The 27,645-nt window shown below is 42.0% G+C and overlaps 1 protein-coding gene across 10 annotated transcripts in view; it reads right to left on the reverse strand.

Annotated features, from left to right (window-relative positions):
* Positions 1–27,645, reverse strand: part of TCF20 (transcription factor 20) — a 2,163,179-nt gene that overhangs the window by 429,858 nt on the left and 1,705,676 nt on the right. For 9 of the 10 annotated variants that reach the window (XM_044074657.1, XM_044074648.1, XM_044074720.1 and 6 more), the window contains one exon: positions 16,821–22,298. In XM_044074657.1, the coding sequence (XP_043930592.1) occupies positions 16,821–22,298 (5,478 nt within the window). Of the gene's footprint in view, positions 1–16,820; positions 22,299–24,941; positions 25,059–27,645 lie in introns of all 10 variants that reach the window. The other variant, XM_044074703.1, reaches the window with a different exon arrangement.

The following is a 27,645-nucleotide window of genomic DNA, read 5'->3' on the forward strand; positions in this document are numbered from 1 at the left end:
TCTACGTAAGAGGTCATAATACCTCTTATGTACCTCTGACACTTGTGAGCTTTCCCACTTGAAACAATGCCTTCATTTTAGAAATAGTTTCTCCAAAAGTCCAGCATTCCCTCTGCCCATCCCCACCCTGGCGGCTTCTGTGATAGTGTGCTCATAAGCACCCCCACTACCTTTAGGCAAGTCAGTAACCTTGTGCTCTGTAGTGGATTCAAAGAGCCGTTAACAGGAACGGCCACAGCACCCAACAGGAAACTTCCTCTGCTCATTCAGACAGATACAAAGTATGAAAGGAGTTTTTATCTCCCTTAAGCGATTGTAACCTAATTTTTGCTTAAACCAGTGACTTAGTGGCAAGTGGTAGCTGTAGTGAGCACGACATTAAGAAAGCTTAGCCTCCCCACTGCCTGACCTGCTTTTATCTACCCTCCCCTATCCCTGACTCTATATTTTCTCCTGATAAAAGTTTAAAGCTTTGTTTGGTGTACCTCTTACTATTCTAATCCCCTCCCAGTGAATTAAAGTACCCCCTGTAAACTGGACATTAATTAAGTAAGAGTGATTTCTACCTCCTTTACATTTGGGATAATTCCATTTCCCAACATATTAGATTGTACTTACAGATTGTTTTTTAGGAATATCCTCAGATTCCGGTGCAGCCTCGTTACGCTCAGACTCACTTTGCATCCCCCCATATCACTTCCTTTATACCTAACCATGTGCTTCCTCCCACTAAACCCCTCCCCTTCCTGCCACCTAGCCTATTCTTACAACCTTCTCCTATTCTACTCTGCATATATCAAAAAATCCACCTCTCCTAACTATCTACTATAGCCAACCTGTCCTAACTCTCACTAATAACATCAGCAATGTTACCCCTCTACCACCTAATCTCCTACAAAAACCCTACTCTGTATAATCTCTATTTCTACCATGCTTCTCTCCTCTCAGCCTTCATCACCTATCATATTCAACTTCACCACAACATAACCCCCTTCATGCAGACTTCAACCCACACCTATTATTTAGCACAACCAACCATTCATTTAGCTCAATACTTTTCCAACCCTCAAACTATCACCTACACAGCTTGCTTCCACCTAGTACAGCTTCCCACCCCTCCCTAAAACACACTAAAATTATCATCAAGCTTAAACTCTACCAAGATATACACTAAAAAAACTTTTATGCTGTGGAGACATGCATCCCAACCCAGGTCCAGACACACCAAACACCACAAACCATAATACTCCACAGACAACAAAACTCTCTCCTTTTCCTTAACCTAAATATGAGAAGTATCCTGAATAAAGTCCATTACCTCCATGCCCTAACAGCCCTATACAAGCCAGAAATTCTTACTAACAGAGACATGGCTAATACCAGAAATTACAGCGCCAGGGTATATCATTCGTAGAGACAGAACAGGCAAAAGGGGTGGAGGAGTACACATAATGTACAAAACCCACCTCATCCTTTAACAACTTGATTTTAGCAATCCAGACTTCAAAAATGTAGAACTCATCCTTACCAAATTTAAACTGAATCCAAAGAGAAACAAACATCACTGGCTGCTACATCGCCCCAGGAAACAATATTACAATAATGGAGAACCTACTAGAATGGATCTCACACTCCTTACCTCAGGAAAATATCCTGGTAGGTGACTTTACTATGGACTTTCTCAAGTATTCTAACCACAACCCATCCTCTCACATTAACCTTCATGGGTTTACCCAACTTATCACATCCCCCAGCAGAACCGACAAAAGATCCAAGCACCATTACATATTGGACTGGATACTTACATCTCACCCCACACCCGCATCCCAAGCTGGATGTCTGCCAGATATTCTCAATGACCACCAACTAACATACCTATTGAGAACCAAAACATCCCATATAAACCAGGTCACACTATGAGAGGTCAGAAACAAAAAGATTAACTTTATCCACGACCTAAATGTTACAATTGGACTCCAATAAAACAGATGTCTCTTGAAGATGCAGTAAATTACTTTAACTCAACCTTCTTAAAAATATTAAACCATCATTCTCCATCCAGAACCACTAGAATAAAAACTAAAAATGTCCCATTGCTAACTAAATCAACCAAAGCTATTCTCAATGAAAGAGACAAAGCTTGGATACAATCACACAAAAACAAAAACCAAATAGAAAAACAAAACTACTTAAAACTTTGCAACAAAGCCAAGAGACTCAAAGTAGACAAAACCAACTATTATCAAAACATACAGGAAAATATGCTAAACAGCCTCAAAAGTTCTGGACAGCAATAAACTCTGTATTGCAACCTGGGAAAACAATTACCCCATCAACAGAAAACAACCAAGATAACATCCCCACCAAGTTTAATGATAACTTTACAGAAACAATTCAGCCCCTAGCCAATAACCAAATGAATAGCAGTCACCCTACCCAAACAACTACACCAACTAACAAAGGAACACAGGATACCAGCACCCACTTCAGCTTTCAGCCAGTCTCAATCAAAACCATACAAAAACTCCTCCAAAAACGTAAACCTACCACCCTGGCTGCCGTTAACCTACCTGCAGGATACATCCAAATAGCTGCAACAGCTATACCCTACCCAGTTGCAATCCTCATTAGTATACCTATCTCAGAGTATAAAGTCCCTTCTATATGGAAAACTTCCCATGTCATACCACTTCACAAAGGAGGCAATTTGAACTTAACTACCGTCCTATTGCTATTTTGTCACTCTTATCAAAAATTCTTTAAAGGGTCATACACACTCAACTCATGGACTACCTACAAAAAAAAACAATCTACTATGCAAAAATAAGCATGGTTTAGACTCCTCCACAGTACAACCACTGCCCTTATATCATTCACTAATACCATAACTCAACATAGAAATAATGGACAACTAGTCTCAGCCATATTTTTAGACTTATTCAAAGTTTTCAATATGGTTAACCACAATAAACTCCTCAACACACATGCTACCCTAAACCTCAGTATGTCCTCCCTATCACTTGGTTTCAGAACTACCAATCTGGTCGTCAGCAGGCAGTAAAATGGCAGAACCAACTATCCTCTCTACTGACAGTACCTTTATGAGTCCCTCAAGGCTCCATCCTAGGCCCTTTACTCTTCTCCCTATTCACTAATGAAGTCTCATTCTGCACACCAAAGGCCTCAACTATTCAATACACAGGTTGACACCACCCATCTGTGCCTCTCCCACACTAGAGGACACAAGAACGCTTCTCGCTAAATGAAACCTGGTTCACTAACCACCAGCTAATTCTTACCCCAAATAAAACAAAATTACTTCTCTTTAGCCCACACAGATCCTTCCTCCAAACAGATAACTTTACTATCTACTCTAATAACAAAACTGCAATCACCCCAACCACCCATACCAAACTGTCAGGCACCGAGATTGACAACCACCTAAGATTTGACCTGCACATAGCCCAAACTATCAAGAAAGTACACAAAAAACTAGGACTCCTCTACCGCAACAAGCAATTTCTCACAAAACACTAAATCCACTGTGACTAGAATGCATTTGCCATCCACCCTCCTCTATGCATCTCCATTCCTAACTAACCTTCGTAAAACTGACCTACACAAACTAGAATCCTGTTATAATAAAATAGCTAGATTTGCTACAGATTCTTCATATAGAACACATCACTGTGACTCTCTCAAAAATTAAACTGGTTGGAGTTCCCTCAACTACTTCAACTTACTCAACTGTCACTAGTACACAATCTATACTACTCCTCATACAAAATCCCAGCCCTCCAAAAACGTATAATCCCTCACACCGTGAAAAGAACCTTGAGATCTAGTACCCTAAATCTCAGAGAAATCACCAAACACAACAATGAAGCAGGAAAGTCTCTCTTTAGCTACTCTATTTCTAAACTCTGGAATGCCCTACCTCCCCACCTCACATCCAATAATTCCACAACCCAATTTAAAAAACTCCTAAAAACCCATTTCATGAACAACTGGCTATGCTCCTGTCTCACCCCAGGGTAAAACTGAGCCCATAATCAAAAATTCCTAGCATACTCATACTTCAGGTCTTGCATCTTACCCTGCTATAATATAGCTATAGAAAACTCACTCTAATAATATTTTATTAGATTTATCTATCCATAAAATTCGAAAAGTTTATAACTACAAAAAGTACAGTTGTGTACCTACCATAAATGTAGATGTTCGAGTGTATTCACTGTTGTAGTCATTACAATTGGGTTATCCTGCTGGCAGGCTACCCGCAGTCGGCCTGAGTTCCAAAGTCTGGGTCCGGCATCGGTTGCTGTCACCTCCTCCCTGACGTTAGTGCGCAAGGTGTATAAAAGATGCAGCCAACGCCATTTACTTCAGTTTTTCTTGCCCCAGATGTCAGGTGCCCCTAAAATGGTAGGCTCACTAATGGCAAAAAGCATGCATAACCAAAAAACAACTTTTCCTTGATCTAAAAGCACATACACCACATAGGTTGTATAGAACAGAGAAGTACAGATAAGTCCCAGCAAGGAAAAGGGGGATGGAGGGAGGGTAACCTGGACTACAACAGTGAATACACTAACATCTACATTTATGGTAGGTACACAACTGTACTATGTTCATCGTGTTTCACTGTTGCAGTCATTACAACTGGGTTGAATCCCAAAGCTATGGTTGGAAGGCTGGAGCTAAATAGGATTAGAAGAGGGTATCAGGCCCTGCAGAACTGCAGTGGCAAAGCCTGCCCTGGATTTAGAATAGAGAGGTAAGTGGTAGTGCTTTGTAAAAGTATGCACTGAACTCCAAGTTGCAGCCTCTAAGATGTCTTTGGTTGGTACTTCTCCGAGGAAGGCTGCTGCTCTGGTGGAATGTGGCCTAATGCCCTTAGGTACTGATTTGCCATGCTGTGAATAGCAGAAATGAATGCAGTGGCCTATCCACTTGGAAGGAGTCTGCTTTGAGATGGGCTTTCCTTGTGATCTTGCAGCATATGCTACTAGAAGCTGTTCGGTCTTTCTGAAAGCTTTGGTTCTGTCCAAGTAGAAGCGTAGCTGTCTGTGAATGTCCAAAGAATGCAGAAGCCTCTCACCCTTATTCTGTGGGTTCGGGTAATAGGTAGGCAAGTGAATTGTTCGGTTAAGAGCCACACTGGTCACTACCTTAGGCATAAATGTAGGGTTTGTCCTCAGAGAAACCCTGTCAGGATGGAAAATGATGAAAGATTCCACAGCCACGAGTGCCTGTAACTCTGAGACTAGTCTAGCGGAGGTTATTGCTAGGAGCAGAGCTAAGGTTATTGCTAGGAGCAGAGCTGTTTTCCAGGATAAGAACTTTATATCAGTTGCAGAGGCTGGCTCAAAGGGAGGCAGTGTAAGTTTTTCCAAGACATAGTTGAGGTCCCATGCAGGTATTGGTGCTCTCCTTGGGGGGTCTTATGTTTTTGGCCCCTCTGAGGTACTGCTTTAGTAATGGATGAGAAAAAATAGGTGGTTCTGTATTGTAGTGAGCTGAAATGGCAGAGGCATGGATTTTAATGGATGAAAAGGAAAGGCCTTTATCCAGCATCTCAGTTAAGTATTGCAAAATCATAGGAATATTTGGAACTTTAGTGTCAACACCTTGTGCCTGGTTCCAAGCACAGAATCTCTTCCATTTTTCTGCATAAGATTTTCTGGTGCTAGGGCTCCTGGCCTCCAAAATAACATCCATAACTGCTTTAGAAAGAAGTGTGTCTTGAATGGCTACATTATTCGCCATGCTGCCAGGTTTAGGGTCCTGAGTTGGCTGTGCAGTATCTGACGGTCTTGTTGAGTCAATAAGTGAGGTACTTGAGATAGTGTCAAAGCCGGGCATTGGGACAAGCACTTTAGGATTAGGTACCAGTGCTGGCGGGGCCAGTTTGGGGCAATCAGATTCATTTTTGGCTTTTCTTGTCTGACTTTGAGGAGTACCTTGGGGAGGAGAGGCACAGGAGGAAAAGCATATACTGTTAGGTTTTTTCAGCTGAAAGATAGAGCATCCACTTTCCATGCTTGCTTGTGATAAGTCCTTGTGCAGAATCTTTGTAGTTGGCAATTGTGTGGTGAGGCAAATAGGTCCATGTCCGGGCACCCCCATTTCTTTGTTATCATGCTGAAGACTTGTCAATCCAATTTCCACTCGTGGGGATCCATTAGGTTTCTGTTTAGTTCGTCTGCCAGAGTATTTATCCTTCCTGGCAGGAATTGTGCTTGCAGATGTACTTGGTAAGTCGTGTGTCCCACAAGTTCATGGCTAGTCTGCAGAGAGGGTAGGAATGTGTGCCCCCTTGCTTATTTACCACATGACTGTGGTATTGTCCGTCTTTATCAGTAGTTGTCCTGCATGAAGTAGATCCTTGAACGCTGTCAGGGCATTTTGAACTGCTAGCATCTCTTTTTGATTGATATATAGATGCATTTGACTTGCGGACCATGTGCCCTGAATGCATCTTCCTGCCATGTGGGCCCCCCAGGCATAATCTGATGCATCTGTTGTTAACGTCTGCCTGGCTGTGAGCAAGGAGAATAGCTGTCCCGTGTTGCGTTGACAGGCTGTTGCCCACCATCTAAACTCCTGTTGCAGGCAGGGAATGAGGGCAATTATTGTTTCCAGGCTGTGGCAATGTTGAGTCCAAACACTTTTTAGATGCCATTGAAGTTTCCTCATATGCAGTCTTGCATATGGAATTAGCAGAATGCAGGATGCCATGAAGCCCAAAGCCTGCAGAATTTTTCTTGCAGATAACTTTGTTGCCAACATTTTGAAATAAGTAGTCAGTTGTCTGTGTTTGTCTGGCGTGTGGTAAGCCATCTGGGCAGTTGTATTTAAGCTTGCACCCAAGAATATTATCTCTTGAGAGGGTACAAGTTTTGATTTATTTTCGTTTACTGTGTACCCTAGGCCTGCTAGTAATGTTTTTACAAACGCCAGATGCTGTAGTAGAGTGTCCTTGTTCTCTGCTTGAATAAGGCAGTCGTCCAAGTAAAGATATATCTGAATTCCTCTTTGTCTGCAAAAAGGAATTACTGGTGCTAGGCACTTTGTGAAGACCCTGGGTGCAGTAGATAAGCCAAAGGGCAGTGCAGAGAATTAGTAATGCATTGAGCCACCTATAAATCTGAGGGTATGAAAATGGAACCTGTAGCCCTGGGATACGATATGTAAGACCTATTTGTCTTGAGTGATCATGTGCCAATTTTGAGCAAAAAGTGCTAGTCGTCCCCCCCCCCCGGGTCTGCCTGAAGATAAGTGCTTGGTGCTGGCAGGGGAACGTCATTGAGACTGTTTCCTGTATGGCTGCAATTTTTCTTCTCCGCTTTTGGAGGTTGAAGGGCCCCATTATTAGGCCTGTATGAGCCTTGGGGCTGTGATCTGCCTCTGGGGCATCTGTATCTACCTCTTTGTGGTTTGTCTGACACTGGAAAGGACCAATTCTTTGCAGGCCAGTTCCTGCTAAATCTGCGAGGCTGTACCTGTAAAAAATCCTTGACTATTTGCAAAGATTCAGCTTTGTCCTCCATTTTCTTCAAAACCTCTTCTGCTTTAACACCAAACAAGGTATGATGTTGTAATGGAGCAACTAATAATTTTGCTTTAACATGATCGGGCAGATTCTGTTCTTTTAACCAAGCATGTCTCCTAATGACAGAACCTGTAACAGCGGCTCTGCAAGAGGCCTCTAGAGAATCAAAACCAAATTGCAAAGTATGCTTTCCTACTTGTTCAGCAGCATGTAATAGATCCTGCATGTCTTTGTTTTCTGCACATTCTGAATTTGTCAACATTTTTTGTTTAAGCAGTGACATTAGATATTGCTGAGATTTAAGCATATGAAATTGATAATTTAAAGCTCTTACAGCCAAGGTAGCAGAAGTATAAATCTTTTTCCCCCCATCTGTCCAGAACCCTTGAATCCCTATCAGAGGGTATATGGTTTTTTGCAGTGGACGCCTTGACCCCTTTGGGACCCTGAGAGATAGTTTCTGGGTCTGCAGCAGGGTTTTTATAAAGAAATTTATGAGAATCAGGAACCCTATAGTATCTGTCTGGCTTAACAGGAGCTGGAAGCAGAGAGTCAGGAGACAGTCCAGACTCTGAAAATACATCTACAATGTCTAAAACAGGAGGAATAGCAAGGGGCCTGTGCTGAGATAATAAAAGGAAGTCTCTGAGCCTTTTCTTGGATTCTGAGTAATCTTGGCTCTCCCAGTGGAAATGCTCCCTCATAGTATGCAGGGATTCCCCAAAAGAATAATCCTTAGGAGAGGCTGAAGGAATAGATTCTTCAGCATCAGAATCCTCATAGGGAGGAAGAGAATATTCCTGGTCCGAAGAGGAATCAGAGGAAATGGAAACTTGATCTGAAAATGCATATTCTATCTCTTGCCTAGGCCTCTTATCTTATCAGGAGGGGGATGGGAACCCTTGATCAAAGTAATTAGGTCTTCGGCCATTTTAAGCATCTGTTTTTTAGGCATGGAGGCCTGTCCAGGAGAATGCTGTACTTGTTTCTTTGTCTTTAGAGCTGTTTTAGTCTTTGCCTTTGAAGCTGAAGTTGGTTTTACATATAACTGTGTAGGCCTGAAAACACCCTCAGAAGCCAATGCCTGCTCAGCGGCTCCAGACCCATCTGAGGAATAGTATCAGAGTGTCCAATACCTTGAGTTTCCAGCGGCCTAGTTGGCTCCATGTGGGAGTCGGAAGTGGCCTGTGGCTCTGAGGTAGCAGGCGTCAGGGGCTGTGAAAGCACCTCAATGGGAACCGGCGAACTGGCGACAGGCCTAGCAGAAGCTTTGTCGGTTTTGGACCTCGAATGCCTGTCCTTTTCTTTGCGCTTTTTATAAACTCCGGTAGTCGGTTGCTCCGACCGCATTAAATAATTAAATCTTCTGCCAAAATAATGAAATGCAAAATCGAACCGACGCTTAATAGTGCGTTGGTTAAATCTAGCACAAAACTGACAACTAGCAACGTCGTGGTCAGGGGCCTAGGCAAGGAATACAGTAAGAATGAAAATCCTTATGAGGTATTTGCTTCCCACAAGAAATACAATTATTAACTTTTTCTGACATCGGTCTGGAGCAAGAAAAAAGTTTCCCCAACGGGGTACTTAGCTTTAATGAAGACTTCGGATCTGAAATTCGAATTTGAAATTCTCAGGAGTCGGCCGACCAGCACTTGCAAACTGCTTTTGCTTCGGGCACTGCGCGGCAAGAAAGACTGAAGAAAATGGCGTCAGCTGCATCTTTTATACCCCTGGCACACTGATGTCAGGGGGGAGGTGACAGCAACCGACGCTGGACCTAGACTTTGGAACTCAGGCCGACTGCGGGTAGCCTGCCAGCAGGATAACCCAATTGTAATGACTGCAATAGTGAAATACGAACATCATTGCTTGTACCACAACACACTGTAGGTATATGTCTGCAAATGACTATGTATTAGATGTGCGATTCCTGTAAATGTTATACATTACTAACTCTAACTGCTTGTACGAATAACTGTCTGACATTTTCTAATGTTTTTTGCCTTATTTCTATGTAAATACCATTGTTCATATCTGCTTGATTATGTATGTTTCACTGGAGCTTTTCTCCCTGGGCCTCCGCTGAAAATGGATGTGTGCCCAGTCGGACTTTCCCAGTCAACAAATGTAAAACAAAATAAATACAAATAATATCTTCTTCTGGAGAATCCCCACTGATGGAATCAACTTCAGAGGAGGCATATTCCAGAAGAGAGTGTTTGAGTGGAGTAAGCCAGGGATTCATCTGAGGATGATTCATCTTCCTCAGAGGTCTCTAGATCAGCAGATGGAGGAAGGGACACAGGAGATGCTGAGTAGGAGGTTGCAAGGTGGAAGGCCTAAGTGCCACAAAAGCATTCAAAAGTCCTTGGGAAAAGGCTTGCCAATCTGGAGAGGGTTCCTGACTGGGAGACATGATTTTGTTTGCGTTTCCTCTTAAGTGGAAGGCCTACTCTAGACTGGGAAGGAAGGGCCAAAGTAAGCCTGGGCTCCAGATCAGACATCGGCAAGACCTCAAAGGAAGGGGTGGTTCCCCCAAACCATCCACACCGGACATCTGCAATACTTCTGTGGACGTGCTGTAGGAACCCTCCCTAGCAGCTTCTAGACTAGTACCTGCCGGACGAGGAGGACCTGAAACCGTATGTACCTCTGGACCATCACAGGCCACGAGAAGGACGCCCAAGATCAGAGGTGCAGCCAAAGATTCAAGCCTTACCTTTTCTGCCTTTTTATTAGAGGGCTCAACCGATGGAACTGTAGTATCTTCCATGCCAAGCACTAGTCGCTAAATTCTCTGGTTTTCAAGATATACATTAAGGGCGGACAGACGACTGCGGAGCGTTGTAGGGATGAATGCCTGACAGATGGCGCAGGCCTTGTAACTGTGATCAGACCCTAAACAAAACATGAAATGGTTGTGGTTGTCTTTGTGTGGAATTATCTTTCACTGGGGCTCTTACCCTTCTTGGATGGCATTAACCTCTAACAAGCATGCCGTAGTAAAAGTGTAAAAGGTTTCCCCCAATGGGGCACTTACCTGAATTGAAGAGAAACTTTCAGTGATTAGATGGATGGCTGGAAGCCGTTGTTCGGAGTGGCGGCAGATAAGCCCTGAGGATGGTATGTGCAAAAGTCAGTTTTACAGCCTGGGGTCAGCTGTTCTATGTGCTATGTCTTACATACCTTGCAGTAGCTTAAGTCTTTGGTATACTGGCCAGACGTTTGGGTCGCCTAAGTGGGATCTCCCTCATGTTATGAATACTGTAACATGGGAACAGAAGGACATGAGCTCCCTCTTCACTGACTACCATGTAGTGTATGTAGTAAGGAAAACCTGCTCAATACACGTGACATCTGAAGATATCTCCTAGTTTTAATGCATGTATAATTCCACTGTATTCTGTTCTAACTGACCAGTTATAAAGTACAGTACCCCCTTTGACTTGTACCTGTCCACACTATGCATTGCAAGAAATTCTGAAGTGTTTTCTAACTAAAAACTTACTGGTCTAATGACCTTTGGCTACCAAGACAGACAAAATACTACTTCTATATTTGGTCTCTCAGACTATTTATGTAGAGATCTACATCTTGCATTCTGCGCCATTAAAGACCTAACCTGCCTTGGACTCTTGCACTTCTACAAGACGGACAGCTCTGCAAACACTAAAATTAAGGATCTGAATCTCCAGCAATAAAAAAACTGTGATGGAAGGACAGAATACCTAGCATATACTCCATCTCTGGGATAAGCTGAGTACACACACACACACACACACACACACACACACACACAGAAACACACAAACACACAAACACACACACACACACACACACACACACACACACACACACACACACACACACACACACACACACAAACCCCATCCATGACGCAAAGGGAGGTGGGAGCATTTTGTGTGCATCTGGGGGCACAATGGGCAGTTTAATGCCTGTGGTGGAGATGGGTAGGAGCATGGCTGCTTGCAGGAAACACGCCTTGTGGAAGTGAGGGAACATTCATCATTTTAGTATATATGTGGCTTGGGCAGAGAAGAAAAGATGAATCCCTGAACCGCACCTCATAGCTATATGAACGATGGTTCCTCATATTCAACCCTTCTCTCACTAACATGGAACAAATGAGCTGACTGACTGAAGAGGTGATAATGGCAAAAAGAAATACATATATATTTTTTGTATGTGTGTGTTTGTGTAGAGTACTGCAAGGCAAGTAAAATGTATATGCCCTTTTCCCCATCGTAGTGCAATCCTGAAGTTAGTATATATAAGTTGGGGGGTGGGGGACACAGCTCCTCCACTTAGTTAGGTTTATATTGTCTTCTGGAAAGAGTTAGTCATTGGTGTTGTAAGTATGCATGTCAATGGTTTAAAATGTATTGTTTTGAAGCTTTTGGTGAAATATAATACAAAACCAAACTATGCCCCCCACATCCCCCAACTATTTATACTAACTCCAGGATCGCACTACAGTGGGGGAAAAGGGCATTTACCTTTTACTTGCCTTACAGTACTCTACACAGTGCCAATACTTCACTTCAGTGAAATGAAATTCGATGAAATGAGATTTCATTCATTTGAGCTGTCAGCAATTTGGACAGGGTGTATTCAAATTCTGTGAAATGAGCTTTCAATGAAACAAAGTAGACCCACACAACATATATATATATATATATATATATATATATATATGTATCAATACACATAGACATATTAAGTTCTACATAACCTTTGTCAGGATAAACATTTGCGAATTATAAAAGCGGACAAAGGGACAAGAATTGTCCTCATGAAACAGGCGGAATACATCTTGAGAACTGAGTCTGCTTTAGTGGGCAATAAGTTTTACAAACAGGTGGACTTGAACTTTGTGGAAAAACATTTCAAAACTATTGACCGTTTCTTGTTGAAACTGGAATAAACTCACTGTTTGACTCTTGACGAATATATGTTTACGGTTGTCCCACACTCTAGTCTTGGCAAATTGTTTGGCATCCGTAAAATTCATAAGGATGCACATAACCCACCATTTAGGCATATCATTTGAAACAAACAAAGACTGAAAAGACTTCAGAGTATACTGACTTTGTGCTTAACCTATCCTGCAGTCCACTAAGTTTTATGTAAGATATTCATGGGCTTTTCTAAATTAACTGTTCCTAGCTGAACTACAACCTTCTGAAGGTTTGCTTGTCAATTTGGATACTGTTTCCCTGTACACCAATATTCCACACAAAGAGGGTCTGAATTTTATTCGACAGTTCCGCTCTAAGTATGCTGGCTTTACACAGGCTAAAAAAAGATACTATTTGTGATTTCCACAGTTCTACGCAATAACTTTCCATTTTAATGAGAAAATCTACCAACACGTGAAGGGCGTTGCTATGGGGTCGAAGATGGCCCCTGCTTACGGTAATCTAGTTTTAAGTGTTTGGGAATATGAAACACTGGTACATTTACCTGGCTTCAAGAGTACACTCTTGTATTGTATCACTGTTATATATATATATATATATATATATATATATATAGTTTACTATCACTTTTCCAATCATGCTTTGTGCGAGTTATCGTTGCACTGAACCGGATAACAGAAAATAAAAACAATGGCCATCCTACCAAGTGAACGCGGGTGTGAAGAATGTCGAATTCGGCACAATTCGAATATTCTCCACACTTCCGCAACTGCTAATATTCTGCAACACACACTAAACAATGTTTTTGCAGGGGGCCAAGCTCCCCTGCTACTTATATATGCAAACTCTGAGATCCCACTACAGTGAGGGAAAGGGTACATTTCCCGATCCCCACTATAGTGCAACCTGCATTAAAATGCTGAAAGTTACATTTCAACATTTCATTTTTTGTTCTCGTGATACTATCGAATTGGGCGTTCAGACTAACATAAATTGAACGTAGTACGATCATCCATTATATATATATATATATATATATATATATATATATATATATATATGGATTCACTTTATAACCTCGAAATGCTGAAATATCGAATTTCAGTATCTCGAGACTATAAAACCGAATCCACAAAACACCGACAAACAAAAACCGCAAAACCACATAACCGAAAACACTGCACACACTACACTAACCATACAACACAACACCCACATCATAACAAACAAAAAAAAAAACACACATACACAACTCACACACACATAAGCAGGGCAAGCCCCTGCATTCTATGTGGGGGCAAGCCCCCACACCCCTACTTATATACATTAACTCCGAGATCGCACAAACACAACACAAAAGCTCACACACACGCACATTCTCCAATCCCTCACACACACTGTAACTCCCACTCAAAACCCTTACAAAACACTCACTAACCTGACATATCACCTACATCCACACGGCACCGCGCACAACCAAAACACAAACCCGGACATTACGTAGCGCAACTTCATAACCGCGAATTCGACATATGTGAAATTCGCGATTATGAACGTTCGCTATTTCAAACATTCGACTTTATAGCTTCGAGATACTGAAATTCGACAGTTCAGTATTTCAATGTTATAAAGTGAACCTATATATATATATATATATATATATATATATATATATATATATATATATATATATATACATACATACACACACACAGTACTTCAGAACAGTCATTTTAAACAACCTGGTTATCAAGTTCTTCCTTGCTGTACCTGTCAGGCCAAACTTTGCTTCAGACAAAAGTGTCTTAAAACAAATTTTCAATTAAAATCAATTAACAAACAAATGCATTCTTATTAAAAGCTCTTCCACTCCATTTTAACATTCTTGTTCTGGAAAATGGGTAAAAATTAAACAACTCATCTTAGAGAAACACTGACAGCTACTTTTATCTGCCGGTATAATTTCATTATTACCAAAAGCCAGTTCCAAATATTCACCTCTTTCATTAATACACACTGTTTCCTAATACAAAAACGATTTCTGCCTAGCACTGAATGCAGAGGATTAAGGTTCTGGGCTATTAATGAGCAGTTTCCTGTAGTACAGAAACAATGTGATTCCTTCCACCTCCACATGCCTTCTGTGCGACTCTGAACAGGTCAATTTAGCAAAATCAAGGGTCATTCCTAAAAAGGGACAGTTCTACTTACTGGGCTTACCTGGAAATCATTTTCATCATCTGTACATCTAATGGAATACTGAAGAATACAATATACAGCTATACTTTTCTGACTGTTTTATATATGGAAGATTTGAATAAAATTAACAGCATCCATCACAATCAACAGGCTACACAAATATGCTGCAGTCTGCTAGTTTCTGACACTCTGGATAAATTTGACACTGCCTATAAAAGCCAATTATCCCCGGGCCTCCGCTGAAAATGGACATGCATCCAGTCAGACTATCCCGGTCAAAAAATGTAAAATAAAAAAAAATATAAAAAATTATGTTGGTACTGCTTTAAAATATTACAAAATGTTCAGGGCAAAAGAGGTTGATATGCAGCTTAACATAACACTCTGAATGAGTGGAAAAGACTAAATGTAAGGAGATGACAGCATCCTGAATGTGCAGACGCCATGCAGCATCTCTCAAAAGATATATTTTCACCTGTAATGTTTAAAATGACAATTTTGCATAAACTTGTAGTTATGACTTTACAGGAACATGTTAATAAGATTCAAATGATGCCATGAGTTTGTCAAATGAACAAAAATTACAATTGTTGCACACCAAATGCAAAATCCCAGTTGAAGCCTACTGGTATTACCCAAACCAATAATGTCCATATGGCTGAAACAGTTTGATATTTTCAACGGTACTTATAAGTTTCGCTGATGACTTTACACAAAGCCATGTATACAAATTATCTTCATGTAATGGTCACCACTGCACATTTTTTTTGGGGGTGGCAAGCTCAATCATAAATCAAATGGCACTAAAAACACTCTCCTGGAGAAAGATGTATACATTTTAATTGTGGTGCAATGGCAAATCAGTACACACAAAATCTTAATCCTGCAGTTCCATTTGCAAAGTGATAACCTCCCATCTACTCAAAATTTGTATAATGTAGAGTTTTGGACTATGCCCATATAACGTACACATTCACATATAAAACAATCTCATGAATAAGTCAAGAGAAGTAATGAAACCAAAGGCCAATTAAACTGTACCGACTGTTGTACAATTCAAAGTGTTAAAAATTGGTGATGGTTGCAATGTACTACTGTAAGGTTTTCATTCATTCTCAGATTTACCATTTTACTGCAATCAGCACTGACATTAAGAAAAGACTGGAAATCAGAGAATGGAAGAAATAAGACACTCCCCCTTAACTTCTCCTTCTCACACACTATCAAGACATGGCTAGCCAACCTGCATTCCTTTACTATGCAAGGTAATCAGTTTTAATTTTAATGATTAGTGGACAGGATGGTGATGTGCGGCTGTGAACGACTGCAGCAATGTTCATAGATTCTTTCACTTTTTTTTTTTTGCACCAAGAGCAGTTCTTATATTCAGAAACATTTCCTTATTTTTCAAAGTCGGACATTACATATACCTGTGGGACAGTAAGAACAGCACACAATACCTGTAGCAATGATCCAGTATTTTTTTATATGTAAATATAACCTTACTGACTCATGAATTTGCTCTCCTGCTCAGAGTGTGTATGTAACTTTGTGGAAAAGCAGTGCAGATTTAAGTTATTAAACGGCATAAAAAATTGCAGTTAGAAATGTTTAGCCTTCAGAAAATGCAGCTTACTACAAATTCCTTCATTTCAACAGTTTTTAGAGATAATAATGTCAATAGCTAAGGTATTCCTAATCTGGTGTCTGTTTCATTACTTTAGGTTTTGTCCTGCACTACTGAATAAACCGTCCACCATATGTTATGGTTCAACAACACAGGAAGTAATTTCCACAATGACTAGTAAACCCATGTAACAGTAAGTGAATGTAAACCAGGTACAGCAGCATACAGAAGTAAAAGAAATCAGCTTTAAAAAGACACAAGTACTTTGCAATGATACAATCTAAGTGATTTGAGACTGAATTGGTCACATTTCAAGGTACACACATGCAAAAAGGCTAAAAACTATACATTTGGATAGGTACATCTGTTCTTAGAAATCATAATTATCGAAGTGAAATCACCTACTACTGGAAGCAGTAGTTTAACTGTACAGACTACAATGGAAATGCAACAGTTTCAGAAATGCCAACTGCTAGTAAATTCAGTAAGTACTCACCATCTCTCTGGCGACATCTACAGCCTCCAGCAAGCCATACAGCTTCCCACATACAAGGTATACACCATTTGCCCACAGAATGCAAGCCTCATGTACCCAAAATTCACTACTGTCCAGAGGTAGTTCGGGTATTTTTAAGTCTGTCTCAGGGATGGGCTCTGTACCACATACTTGGGCCTTTAAGTCCAAAGAAGTCTTTTCACAACTTTCTAAAGGTGCCTTACATGTGCTTCCTCGCAAAACAGACCTGGATGCAGCATCCTCAGGCCTCAATCTTCGTTTAAAACGTGGATGTGTGGTTAAGCTTCTTTGCTCTTTCATTTCCTCTTCAGAATCAGTCTTGGAGCCATCTGAAGCACTTTTATGCCTAACCTTGACATGGCCCTGAATCTCGGAAGATTTCTTAGGAGGCGGATTTTTAGGCAGTGTTGCTGCATAGTCTGGTGGATAGTATGGTCCAAACAAGTCACCAAGGTTTTTGTAATTGGCCCACTTTCCACACAAACAGCAGACCAAACGACCTACTACTGAAGACTCCGTCACTATTGGACCTGGGAGAACAAAAGAAGAAGCAGGCAATGCCTTAGTATCTGGAGGAGGGGAGGAGGATCTCTGAGGAATTTTTCTGCTTTTCAGGACCTTACCCTGCTCTTCATCCTCTGCATTTACTATGGTACACAGTTCCCCAATGTCAACATTTCTCTCTACATGGACATAGGGGATGAATAACTTGTTTTTTACATCACCTTTGTCTGATGACTGACTTGCATATTTTAGCTTGATCTCTGGCTCTGAAGGCTGTATCAAAAATTCTGTCTGGTTATTCTGTCTCCGTCTTCGTCTCTGCTGGGTTCCAGAAGCTCTTTTCCTTTCACTTTTTTGTTTCTTGGGCTTGTGATCACTGTCTCTCGATTCATCACTTGGTGGCTGTCTTTTCTGCTTATTGACACTCCCTACAGGACGACCCCTTTTCTTTCCTGATGGAAAATAACCTTTTGGAGGTATAACATCTTGCTTCAAGGTAGTGCTCACTCTACCCATTTCATGACTATTTGCTCTAGACTCTATGTCAGGAGAAAGAACTTGCTGGGGTGACGCATTTCTTCTACTCTCTACTAAACCACCAGATGCTGGAGTTGGGAGAGAATTTTCCAGTCTTCCCTGATTTCCACTTGATATCTCCAATGGTGATGATGTTTTGTAGGACTCACTGCATGCTTCTAATGCATCAGGCACGTAATCACCCTTTGTCAATTCATCTGTTCTGTTGTGCTTTCCTTCTGAAGTCTGCAATGGGCAGACTTCACTGGCTGACTCTTGGTTTATAGCTACTGAAGAATCAGCCAGTATTTCTGAAACTGCCTTTTTATTTTCTCCCTCTACAACCTGGACAGACAGATCACTATCTAACTGTGCTCCTCTGAATGACAGAATTTCATCCAAAGTGACACTATCTGCTCCCCCTTCAACACTGGAAGCAGTGCTTTTTCGCACATTTGGGGATGTGATTTTTTGCACTATAGCTTCCAGTTTTAATCCCCTACCTTTGCGTGGTGGAAGAATTTTAGTCTTTGCAGGACTGGTCAAGGAAACAGAAGTAGAGCTTCTGTCATCAGGGCTAAGAACTTCAATTGCATCTCTTTTTGGGGAGAGTTTGTTGGGTTCTGAGGTCTGTAGAGGATTTACTGAGGATTCAGAAGTAGAATTAGCCTCTCCTGTTGCACTAGGTAAAATATGCACTTTGTCTTCCACCTCATTGCTCTTGGTCTCTTGCTGTTGCCTTTTGACAGGAATGGGTGATATAAATGAGCGGACTCTTCTCCTCATAATCAAAGGGTTCTGATGTGACTGCTCTTCCTGACCTGTCAATTTTGGCATGCTGTTCCCAAGTTTGGCAAACTGCAAAGGGTCACTTGTCACTACTGGCTGCCTATCATTTTCAGACTTAGGCTCACATCTTTTCTGACTGAGTAAATCTGGTGGTACACCACCTTTTTTAGGAGAAACCTGGCCAGAAAGATCCCAACCTTTTTCTTGCTGAGTACTCTTCTGAGGATGAAGCCTTGAGTCTACACTTACATTTGGCATGTTGCATTCTCCTGCTGTTGTGGGCCATCCTGCCTCTGCACTGGCTACCTCAGGGTAGGTACTAGATTGGTTAAGAAGTGTGGTGTTTCTATCATTCTTTGAAGGACTTTTTACTCTCTCGTGGAACTGCTCTTGTCTTGGGCTCTTTACAAGCCCCTCTTGCCTGACCTGTGCTGCAGAAATCACTCCATGGTTTGCTCCAGCAGTCCTTTCCTTCTGTTCTTCATGCTGGTATGCTTGTCTTCTAAGACTGAATAGGCTGTTTACACCCAGGCTAAGATCACCAAGGGCACTGAGCCGTGTATTCATCTGGTAAGCTGGGACCAAAGACTGAATTTCAGAATTTGAGGCAAATGTTGAGAACACTGCAGCTCTGTTTAGATGAGCAGATGGACTGGCTTGAGAACTAAACTGTACAGGAACAGGTGTACCTTTAAACTGCAGAGGTGGCGTTTTCAGTCTCTCACCTGGCTCCTGCACATGGGGTGGTGATTTTCCCCTTGGCCCTACCCTTCCACCTCTCCTGAATGATAGTGATCTGAAGTCTTGGGAGTAATCCACAGCTAGCTCAGAAGGCCCCATGTTTGGAAAATTATTTTTGACAGAATCTTGCTTTGTGGTGGAGTAGAAGTGTGCAGCCTCACTGTTCTTTTTATTGTTCAAGCCTACACTACATTGTGACTGCTCCAGATCATCATTTTTCACTGGGCCAACCTGACCTTTGGCTTTAGGATCAGCAACAGTCTGTCCTCCTGGCAGAATGACAGACTGCACTGGCGTAGGATTAAGACGTTCACTCCAGACAGTCCTGCTATCTGTTCCCCTCTCCTGCATTAAGGATAAGAGACTTGCAGCATGAGAGCCATGCTCTCTTGTGAGCTGTCTTGAAGGAGATACATCACAAATGACAGATCTTCTCTCTGACACAGTCACTCCAGGCTCATGCATAGCAGACTGGGATTCTGCTTCAAATTTCCTGGACATAACATAATCAGCTAGATTGATTTGCTTTACTTCAGAAGACAAGCTGCTTGTTTTTTTGTCCCAAGGACCCCAGGCTGAATAATCCAGATAAGGTGTCAAATTCTTACTTACTGAAGTCTTGCTTATATGGTCAGATTTCTGATTTACTAACACATTAGGACGTACAGATCCTTCCAAATTTCCTACCATTTGCAATGGCTCCTGGATACCTCTTGCATATCTGCGATCAGGATGGTAACCTTGCAATACTTCTTGCAAAAGACTAGGGAATTTCTCAGCTCTGTTTAGTGGTGTTTTCCTTTCAGCTCCAGAAACAAAGCTGCTTTTGTCCTGGCTTGATGGGTGTGTGTTGATGTGCTGAAAACCCTCACTGTTCTTGGATGCAATGTTGACTGCTCCATAAGTTAGAGAAGCAGATGCCTTTGAGACCTCAATGCGTTTAGGAAAAGAGGAACTGAGAACTGAATGGGTCATGTGTACCAAACCCTCACCATTGTGACTAGTTGAATTACTGGCAACAGGACTGCTAACTGAAAGTGGCCCAAGAGGTTCTGAAGGTGGACCCTTGCTTCCAGTGATGGCTGAAGGGGTCTGTAGAGGAGGAACAGTGTCGTGTGGGGGTCTGCTATCTTGCAAGCCTTTCTCAGATCTCACGGTCATGGACTCTCTTGAAACTATCACTCCAACTGACTTCTCATTTACTTTGGGCACTTCAGGCATTGGTTCTTCCTCTTTTGCTTCATGAGCACTGACTTCTTCCTTACAAGAGGAGTTTGGGTCCACCTTTGGAGGCTCACTTTGAGAACTTGGTGGAGGAGAAGTATTAGATTTTTCAGAGCTGGCAGTCTTGAAAGCTGTGTCAGAGCATGTGCTTTGTCCACTAAGTTGTCGCATACGTTCTGCAGGATCTTCTGAGCTACTAGAACAACCACCATCCACAGATTCAGCCTGAGGAGACTTAAGTTGCTCTTCTGCTTGAGAGGACCCCTCTGAATTGGTGGAACTATCCACTTTCTTAGAAGTTCGTTTGGAATGCTTCCTGCCTGAGGCCAAGGTATCTGTGAGCAACATGTGCTGGACAGTGTGGGGAATGTTGGCCACTTGGGAACTAAGAGCGCTAAGACTACTCAATCCTGGATCAGACAGTCGTTTTTCCTGAAGTGCTTCTAAGCCAAAGTTTTTGTATCCACCAGCCTGAAGGCTGGAACTAGTCATCACAGAAGTAGTGGGACTCAGTTGAGGCATCATCTGCACTACCCGATTTCTGCTGCCCAGAGGCATGTTACTTTGCCCACATGGAAGGGTGTCACTGCCAGACATCAGAGGAGAGGGTGTAGAACTACAGCTAGGTGACTGTACCACAGAAGCTGCAGGGGAAGGATTAGATATGGGACTAAAATTCTGATGAAACTGCATTGGCGACTTCACAGATACCTCAGACTGAGTGTACTGACCTGTCTGACTAGGCAGAGTCACTTTGGAAGGGTTAGAATACTGGAGAGTATGCTGAGCTGACTGTTGGCTTTGTGATACCTTGGACTGCTCATAGCTCTTCAGATGCTGGGGCTGAAAGCTATAACCAGATGATGTACCATATGTTTGAGTGTTAGAGCCTGAGACATGACTATCGAAGGCTGAGCTAGCATTCACACTATAGCCATCAAAGCTCGTCCCAGATTGGGTGTAACGCTGAGGAGAGGAATATGCAGAGGATGCAGCAGATGGCTGGAAATGTTGGCTAAAATGAGCCACCCTATGTTGATATCCAGAAGAAGTCAATGCTGATGCCCTCTGGTGTTGCTGAATTTGGGGTGTGGCACTAGACTGACTGGACTGTTGTTGCTGCGGCAAAGGCTGATGAGTCTGGTAAGTCTGATGTCTTACAGGCTGTATGAGCTGCTGCTGCTGTTGGTGTGAAGTCACCTGTTGTGGATATTGACTACTACCAGGAGAGAAGGTGCTGTTGTAGTGATCCTGTTGAAACTGGGGCATGCTGCTGATAGCAGAATGCGGACTTTGAAATTGACTGAGACGACCTTCACTAGAGTACTGACCAGTATATGAGCTTCCCTGAGGAGGTCCATAGCTCTGGATAGGTCCTGAAGGCCTGCGCTGAGTTGGCTGACCTGACACTTCTTTTCCAGCTAGGAAGTAATAATCACCAGCTTCCTTTCTGTAGCTTTGGTAGGCTTGGCTTCCACAGCCCTCTCCTGTTACTCCTGATGCTGTTGCTGGCCCTCGTCTCCCAGTATAGTTTGCAAACATGGATGACTGCTGGTGTGGACTAAAGTCCTCCATGCGGGCCGATCCAAGCATTTCCTGCTGGTAGTTCTGCTGGTTTCCATAACTGCTTTGCTCTCGAAAGGACTGCATGGTGTTTGGGTGCACCTCTGCCTCACATTTAGTCTGGAAAAAGGAAGAGAGAAAAGCAAAATTACTAATAAAATCCCAAGACAATAAATAAGCACATCATTCGCAAGTGTTGCTGTATGCTACACTACAAAGAAGCAAGCCAGTCAACAAAAGTGTGCTAATTTCTAGTTAGTAAAAATTACCAGCAAATTCTAAAATGTCCAGGTCCATTAACTGCAACCTACCTATCCAACATTAGTGCTAGGGACACTAATAATCACCTAAGATGCCATTGGAGTTGCTCAATGATTCGGTCACAACATACAGGAAACACACAATGAAGGCCCAGGGGACAGATATCCCCTTAAAGTCCTATGCAACTTGTCAGGCATGGTGACAGAGGAGTCATTTAGAGCAAATTGATGATTACGGAGTGTAGACTGAAGAAGAGTGTTGTAATCTATCCAATAAAAATATGGACATTTAACATTTTGGGGCATGATCTTATAAAAAATGGTTGGAAAGTTCCATATTGTCGTGGGTTAGCAAGCAACAGAAGACACTGCACAATAAATAAGCCCAGAGCTTGGCCAGTAAGATAACTATGGGTACTGTTTATTTTTAAGACACAGTCAGAAAAAAAAATCAGAAGGAAAGGAATGGTTTTCTGTTTAGGAAATAAAACTACATGCTGAATCACTCAGTTTTCTTGAATCTATTACCTGAAAACAGGGTTCTAACTACATTATGTAAACAGGTGCAAACAAATATGAATGTTGAACCTTCAGCAACTTTTACATCAAGGTAGAGTGAGAGACTGAAATCCGTTTCACGTTCAGGAACCTGGATTAGAGGCATGCAGGAATACAGTCTTCGCTATAACTAAGGTGGCTCATATTTGAATAGCAGTCCTGGGCTCTAAACTGGCTCATGAGAGATAGAAAAGTTGAGACAATTAGCCTGCCTGCCTGATTCTTCCTGGGGAAAGTATAAGGGAATATACACCTTGAGGTGCACAATATCCATTAGCCCTGTGGAGAAAGGGAGGCATGAGTGTGTCTGCCTACAAGGAAGCAGGGCAACTGAGGGTGTCACCTGTGGAAGTGAGCGGCTCCTCCCTCTGGGGCATGTACAGAAACAGGACACTTAGTCTAAAAAAAGTCATCTGGCAGCTGGCTGACTAATGTTTTTTTGTCCAACAAGATGAAAAATGGGGAGGTGGCTACAAGACTGATGGTTAGCTGGCCCACAGAAAACATTCTCCCTGCTGAACTGAAACTGCAACCAAAAGAAAGGACTGGAACAAAATGTGAGAAACAAAGTGTTGGAGAGTTTAACTTCTCAAAAGCAGGGAATCCATTTCTCTCTCGTTTGTTAAGAAAAACCTTTAAGTCATAACTGTCCAGTAACAATTACACATCACAATACTTTTCTAGATCCAATAGTATCTATTACAAACAGCCAACTTTAGCCATGACTGCAATCAACGTGATCACTCATAAAATAGAAGCATCATATTAGTTCAGCATTACTTGGGACTTAACACTTGTCTTGATATAGCGGTGCTAAACTCGATTATACTACAAAAGGTGATACAGACCCTCCTAGTAAACACCTTCTTACAAATTCATGATTTACTCCTTTATAATAAAACTGATAAGGAAAACAGAAATATAGAGACAAGATTAGTCATGACCCAAGATACATTAGCCATACATCTACTACTCACTCACCAGTAAACCAGTCACCTCGGGGCCACCTCATATTCCCTTTGCCAAAGATTTACCTTCAGTCCGAAGCTTTACGTAGAACCTGACATTGCAATCTACCAATCTATTATAAATCACTTAATACAATCTTACCGTTAACACTACACAAGTTCAAGCACCCCGATAACATAAATCTTTCCATCATCCATACATACAAGACTATTATCAGTGGAAACTAACAACAAAAAAAAAAAAAAATGGTCATCCTCATCATATCTGGTCCATCTGTTATCCTACAACCCCAAATGATACTCAGGTAATACAAACCTGGCCTACTGCACTATGACAATACTGTCCACCTCTTACTACCAATGTGTCAGTTCTTACCCACGTACAAACCACTTCTCAAAATCTTCCATACCCCATTAATGCACTATGACTAAACATGCTAACAGATGATACTGTACAAACACCCCACACCTCACCTTTTCACTAATGGCTAAAACAACCTCACGTGTGTTCATCCCAAATATTTTACAATGGTGGACTCGCTCATTAAACAAGTACCATGTTCAATGGGAGGAAATATTTGCCACACATCACCTGTGAAGCTCGTCACCAAGCAAATACAAACGTTATATACTTACTACAATGACAGAACTTCACAGACTCATGTCCATCCGCTTTAGCACTTACGGCTAGTTGCTACAAAGCACTAGTATGCTTAGCATCAGAAAGACTTTGCCAGACTACAGCTACAGCCCTATTCCCATAATGCTTCACATTTGCTTTCATCTCCAGATTTCTGAAGTACCCAAGGTCAAGCAGATGCATACTCATGCATACCTAACTCATTTGTTAACTAAAAGGATGCCCCTCCAGACCTCACCACCGAAGGATGGGGTTGCTGAAGTGGACAACATGCAGCATTAAGACTTATTATGGTAAGTACATAACTGCTGTATCTTACGTAATCCAGTCCACTCACTTTCAGCATCAGAGTCCCAAGAAAATCTCCTTTCGTGGCATCAAGTCCAGAAGCTCCTGCCAAATGTAGACCCAAAGGCTGACCTGGACCTTGAGATCACATCCAGCTTACAGTGTCCTACAAAGGTGTGCAGAAGATAAGCTCATGTCATGGAGGTACTGTTCTAGCAGAATGCTCCTTAGGTTTGATATACAATGACTTGCCATATTTTTAGTAAAAGATGATAATACAATCCAAAATCTACATACACAATGAGACACTGGTTCTTTTTCGGCACAGGAAAAATAATGCATCTTTACAGAATTCTTTTCTCCTGGACAACTAAAACTGCCTGTGAACATCTACATAGTGTAAAAATTATTTGTTTTTATATGCATGGGAAAATGACTTGTAGACTTACTGCCTGCTTTAAATACTTTTCAGTGACCACCTTAAACACAAATGAAAGATCAGTCTGCAAGGACACTTATCTTTCTGAAATTAGCATCTGCAACTCTGAAATCCTTCTGGCTGATGTAACTGCAACCAATAACTGAGTTTTCAAAGTTAGTAATTAACTCTGTTTTGGAAGTCCGTTCTAAATAAGGTAAAGTTAGTTTTTACTAATATTAAATTCAAATCTCACAGGGCCTTTAAAAGAATTTCTAAGCAAAAAAGGAGTCTTTGAGAAAAGGCAAACATACCATCAGTGAAGCTAAAGAAGAATGATTTAATCTCTCATGAAAACTAGATACACAAGTTAGATGTACTTTTGGTGATGAGTATGTAAGCCCTGAATCAAGTTTCAGGGATAAATAATATAGAATTACCATGAGTGGAGCTGTGAAAAGGTGCAAGCCCCAGAAATTTGTCCAGAAGGATAACCTGCGATATTTACTTTTACAGGTTAAATTAGTGAATGGTCTTGGAACAGACATTACTATTTGAACTACCCAAGGGTAGGTAAACTGGGACTCTAGCTATTACCGGGTGCAATGTAAGTGCTTGCTTGTTTAATTTCTGGATGTGGAATAACCATGTGGTTAGGCACAGGGAAAGAAGGCCTGAATGAGGCTTGTTGGATGGGTGAGTGAGAACAGCCCTGAATGGTCTTAGGTGGACACACTTCTCCAGTAGATGAGGCCCAAAGCATGGGAAACTACACTTGCTGGGGCCAACACTGGGCTATGACGATGACACTGGCTTTGCTCTGCCTGACATTCTGGAGGAACTTCAGAAGAGAGAGAAATGGATGAAAGGAGCACAGGAGTTCAGGGGGCCATTCTTGCACAAAGACTTTCCTGAAATTTTGTTATTGTGAAGTGATGATGGGGAAAAAGCTGCTGCATGCGAAGTTGGTCAAGAAGGAAGATTGGGTGCAGCACGGCTTGTGCAAACAGTAAAATAAAGTTCTTGGCACTGACAGGCTTAGGATCCATTTGTTTGACATCAGAAGGCTCTAACTCAGCCTGTATGCTACAGAAGTGGCCTGAACCAGAAAGTACAGTTTTGTACCTACCATAAATGTAGATGTCCGATAGGAATGCATCTGCAGTCCTTACAAATGGGTTGTCCTGTCGTCAGGCAGCCCTTCGGTCGGCCGGATTCCAGAGTCTGGGTCTGGCTTCGGCTGGTGTCGCACTTCATCCGACGTCATAGCTGCAGTTCTTCGGGTATAAAGGCATCAGCCGACGCCATTTTCCTCAGTGTTTCTTGCCCCAGATGCCAGGTGCCCTCTTGGATGGCTAAATTTGGATAAATGCCAATGTTTCCAAATAGTAGAGAGCAAACACATAAAATAAGCATGTATGTACATATATACAAACAAATACACCATAATAGATCCCCCCCAAGCTAGCTGAAAGATGGCAAATACCCTAGGAGTACCACAGAGGGGAAGGCGGGTGGGTAATCCTGACTGCAGATGCATTCCTATCGGACATCTACATTTATGGTAGGTACAAAACTGTACTATGTCCTTCAAGGATGCATCTGCAGTCCTTACAAATGGGTAGAATACCATAGCCAAACTAGGGGAGGAGGAAAAAAGAGAGATTATGGTGTAGTTAGGATCCCTTGCAAAACAGCAGTGGCAAAACCTGCTCGGGATCTAGAGTATAAAGGTAAATTATAATGCTTGGCAAATGTATGCACGGAGGTCCAAGTAGCAGCCTCTATAATGTCCTTGGTAGCCACCCCTCGGAAGAAAGCTGTAGTAGTGGCTGTAGCCCTTGTGGAGTGAGGCCTGATGTTCTCTAGAGTTTTCTTTCCATGGAAGGAGTAACAAAATCTAATGCAATTTCCTATCCACTTGGAGATTGTCTGTTTTGAAATTGCTTTTCCTTCCCTTCCTGTTGCATATGCTACCAGAAGCTGGTCAGTTTTTCTATTGCACTTGGTCCTGTCCAGGTAGTAGCGTAATTGTCTATGCACATCCAAGGTCTGCAACAGTCTTTCTCCCCTGTTCTGTGGGTCGGGGAAGAATGTAGGTAGGTGGATAGCCTGGTTTAAAGACACTCTGGACACCACCTTAGGCATAAATGTAGGATTTGTTCTCAGGGACACTCTGTCTTGATGGAAGATCAGGAAGGGTTGCACTGCCATTAATGCCTGTAGTTCAGAAACCCTTCTTGCTGAGGTGATTGCCAGCAGGAAAGCAGTCTTCCAGGATAAGTATTGTAATTCTGCTGTTGCTGCTGGTTCGAAAGGAGGAAGAGTCAATTTT

Source organism: Protopterus annectens, chromosome 1.part1 (genome assembly GCF_019279795.1).
Source record: "Protopterus annectens isolate FY-2018-M chromosome 1.part1, PAN1.0, whole genome shotgun sequence".
In the NCBI taxonomy this organism is placed as follows: Eukaryota; Metazoa; Chordata; order Ceratodontiformes; family Protopteridae; genus Protopterus; species Protopterus annectens.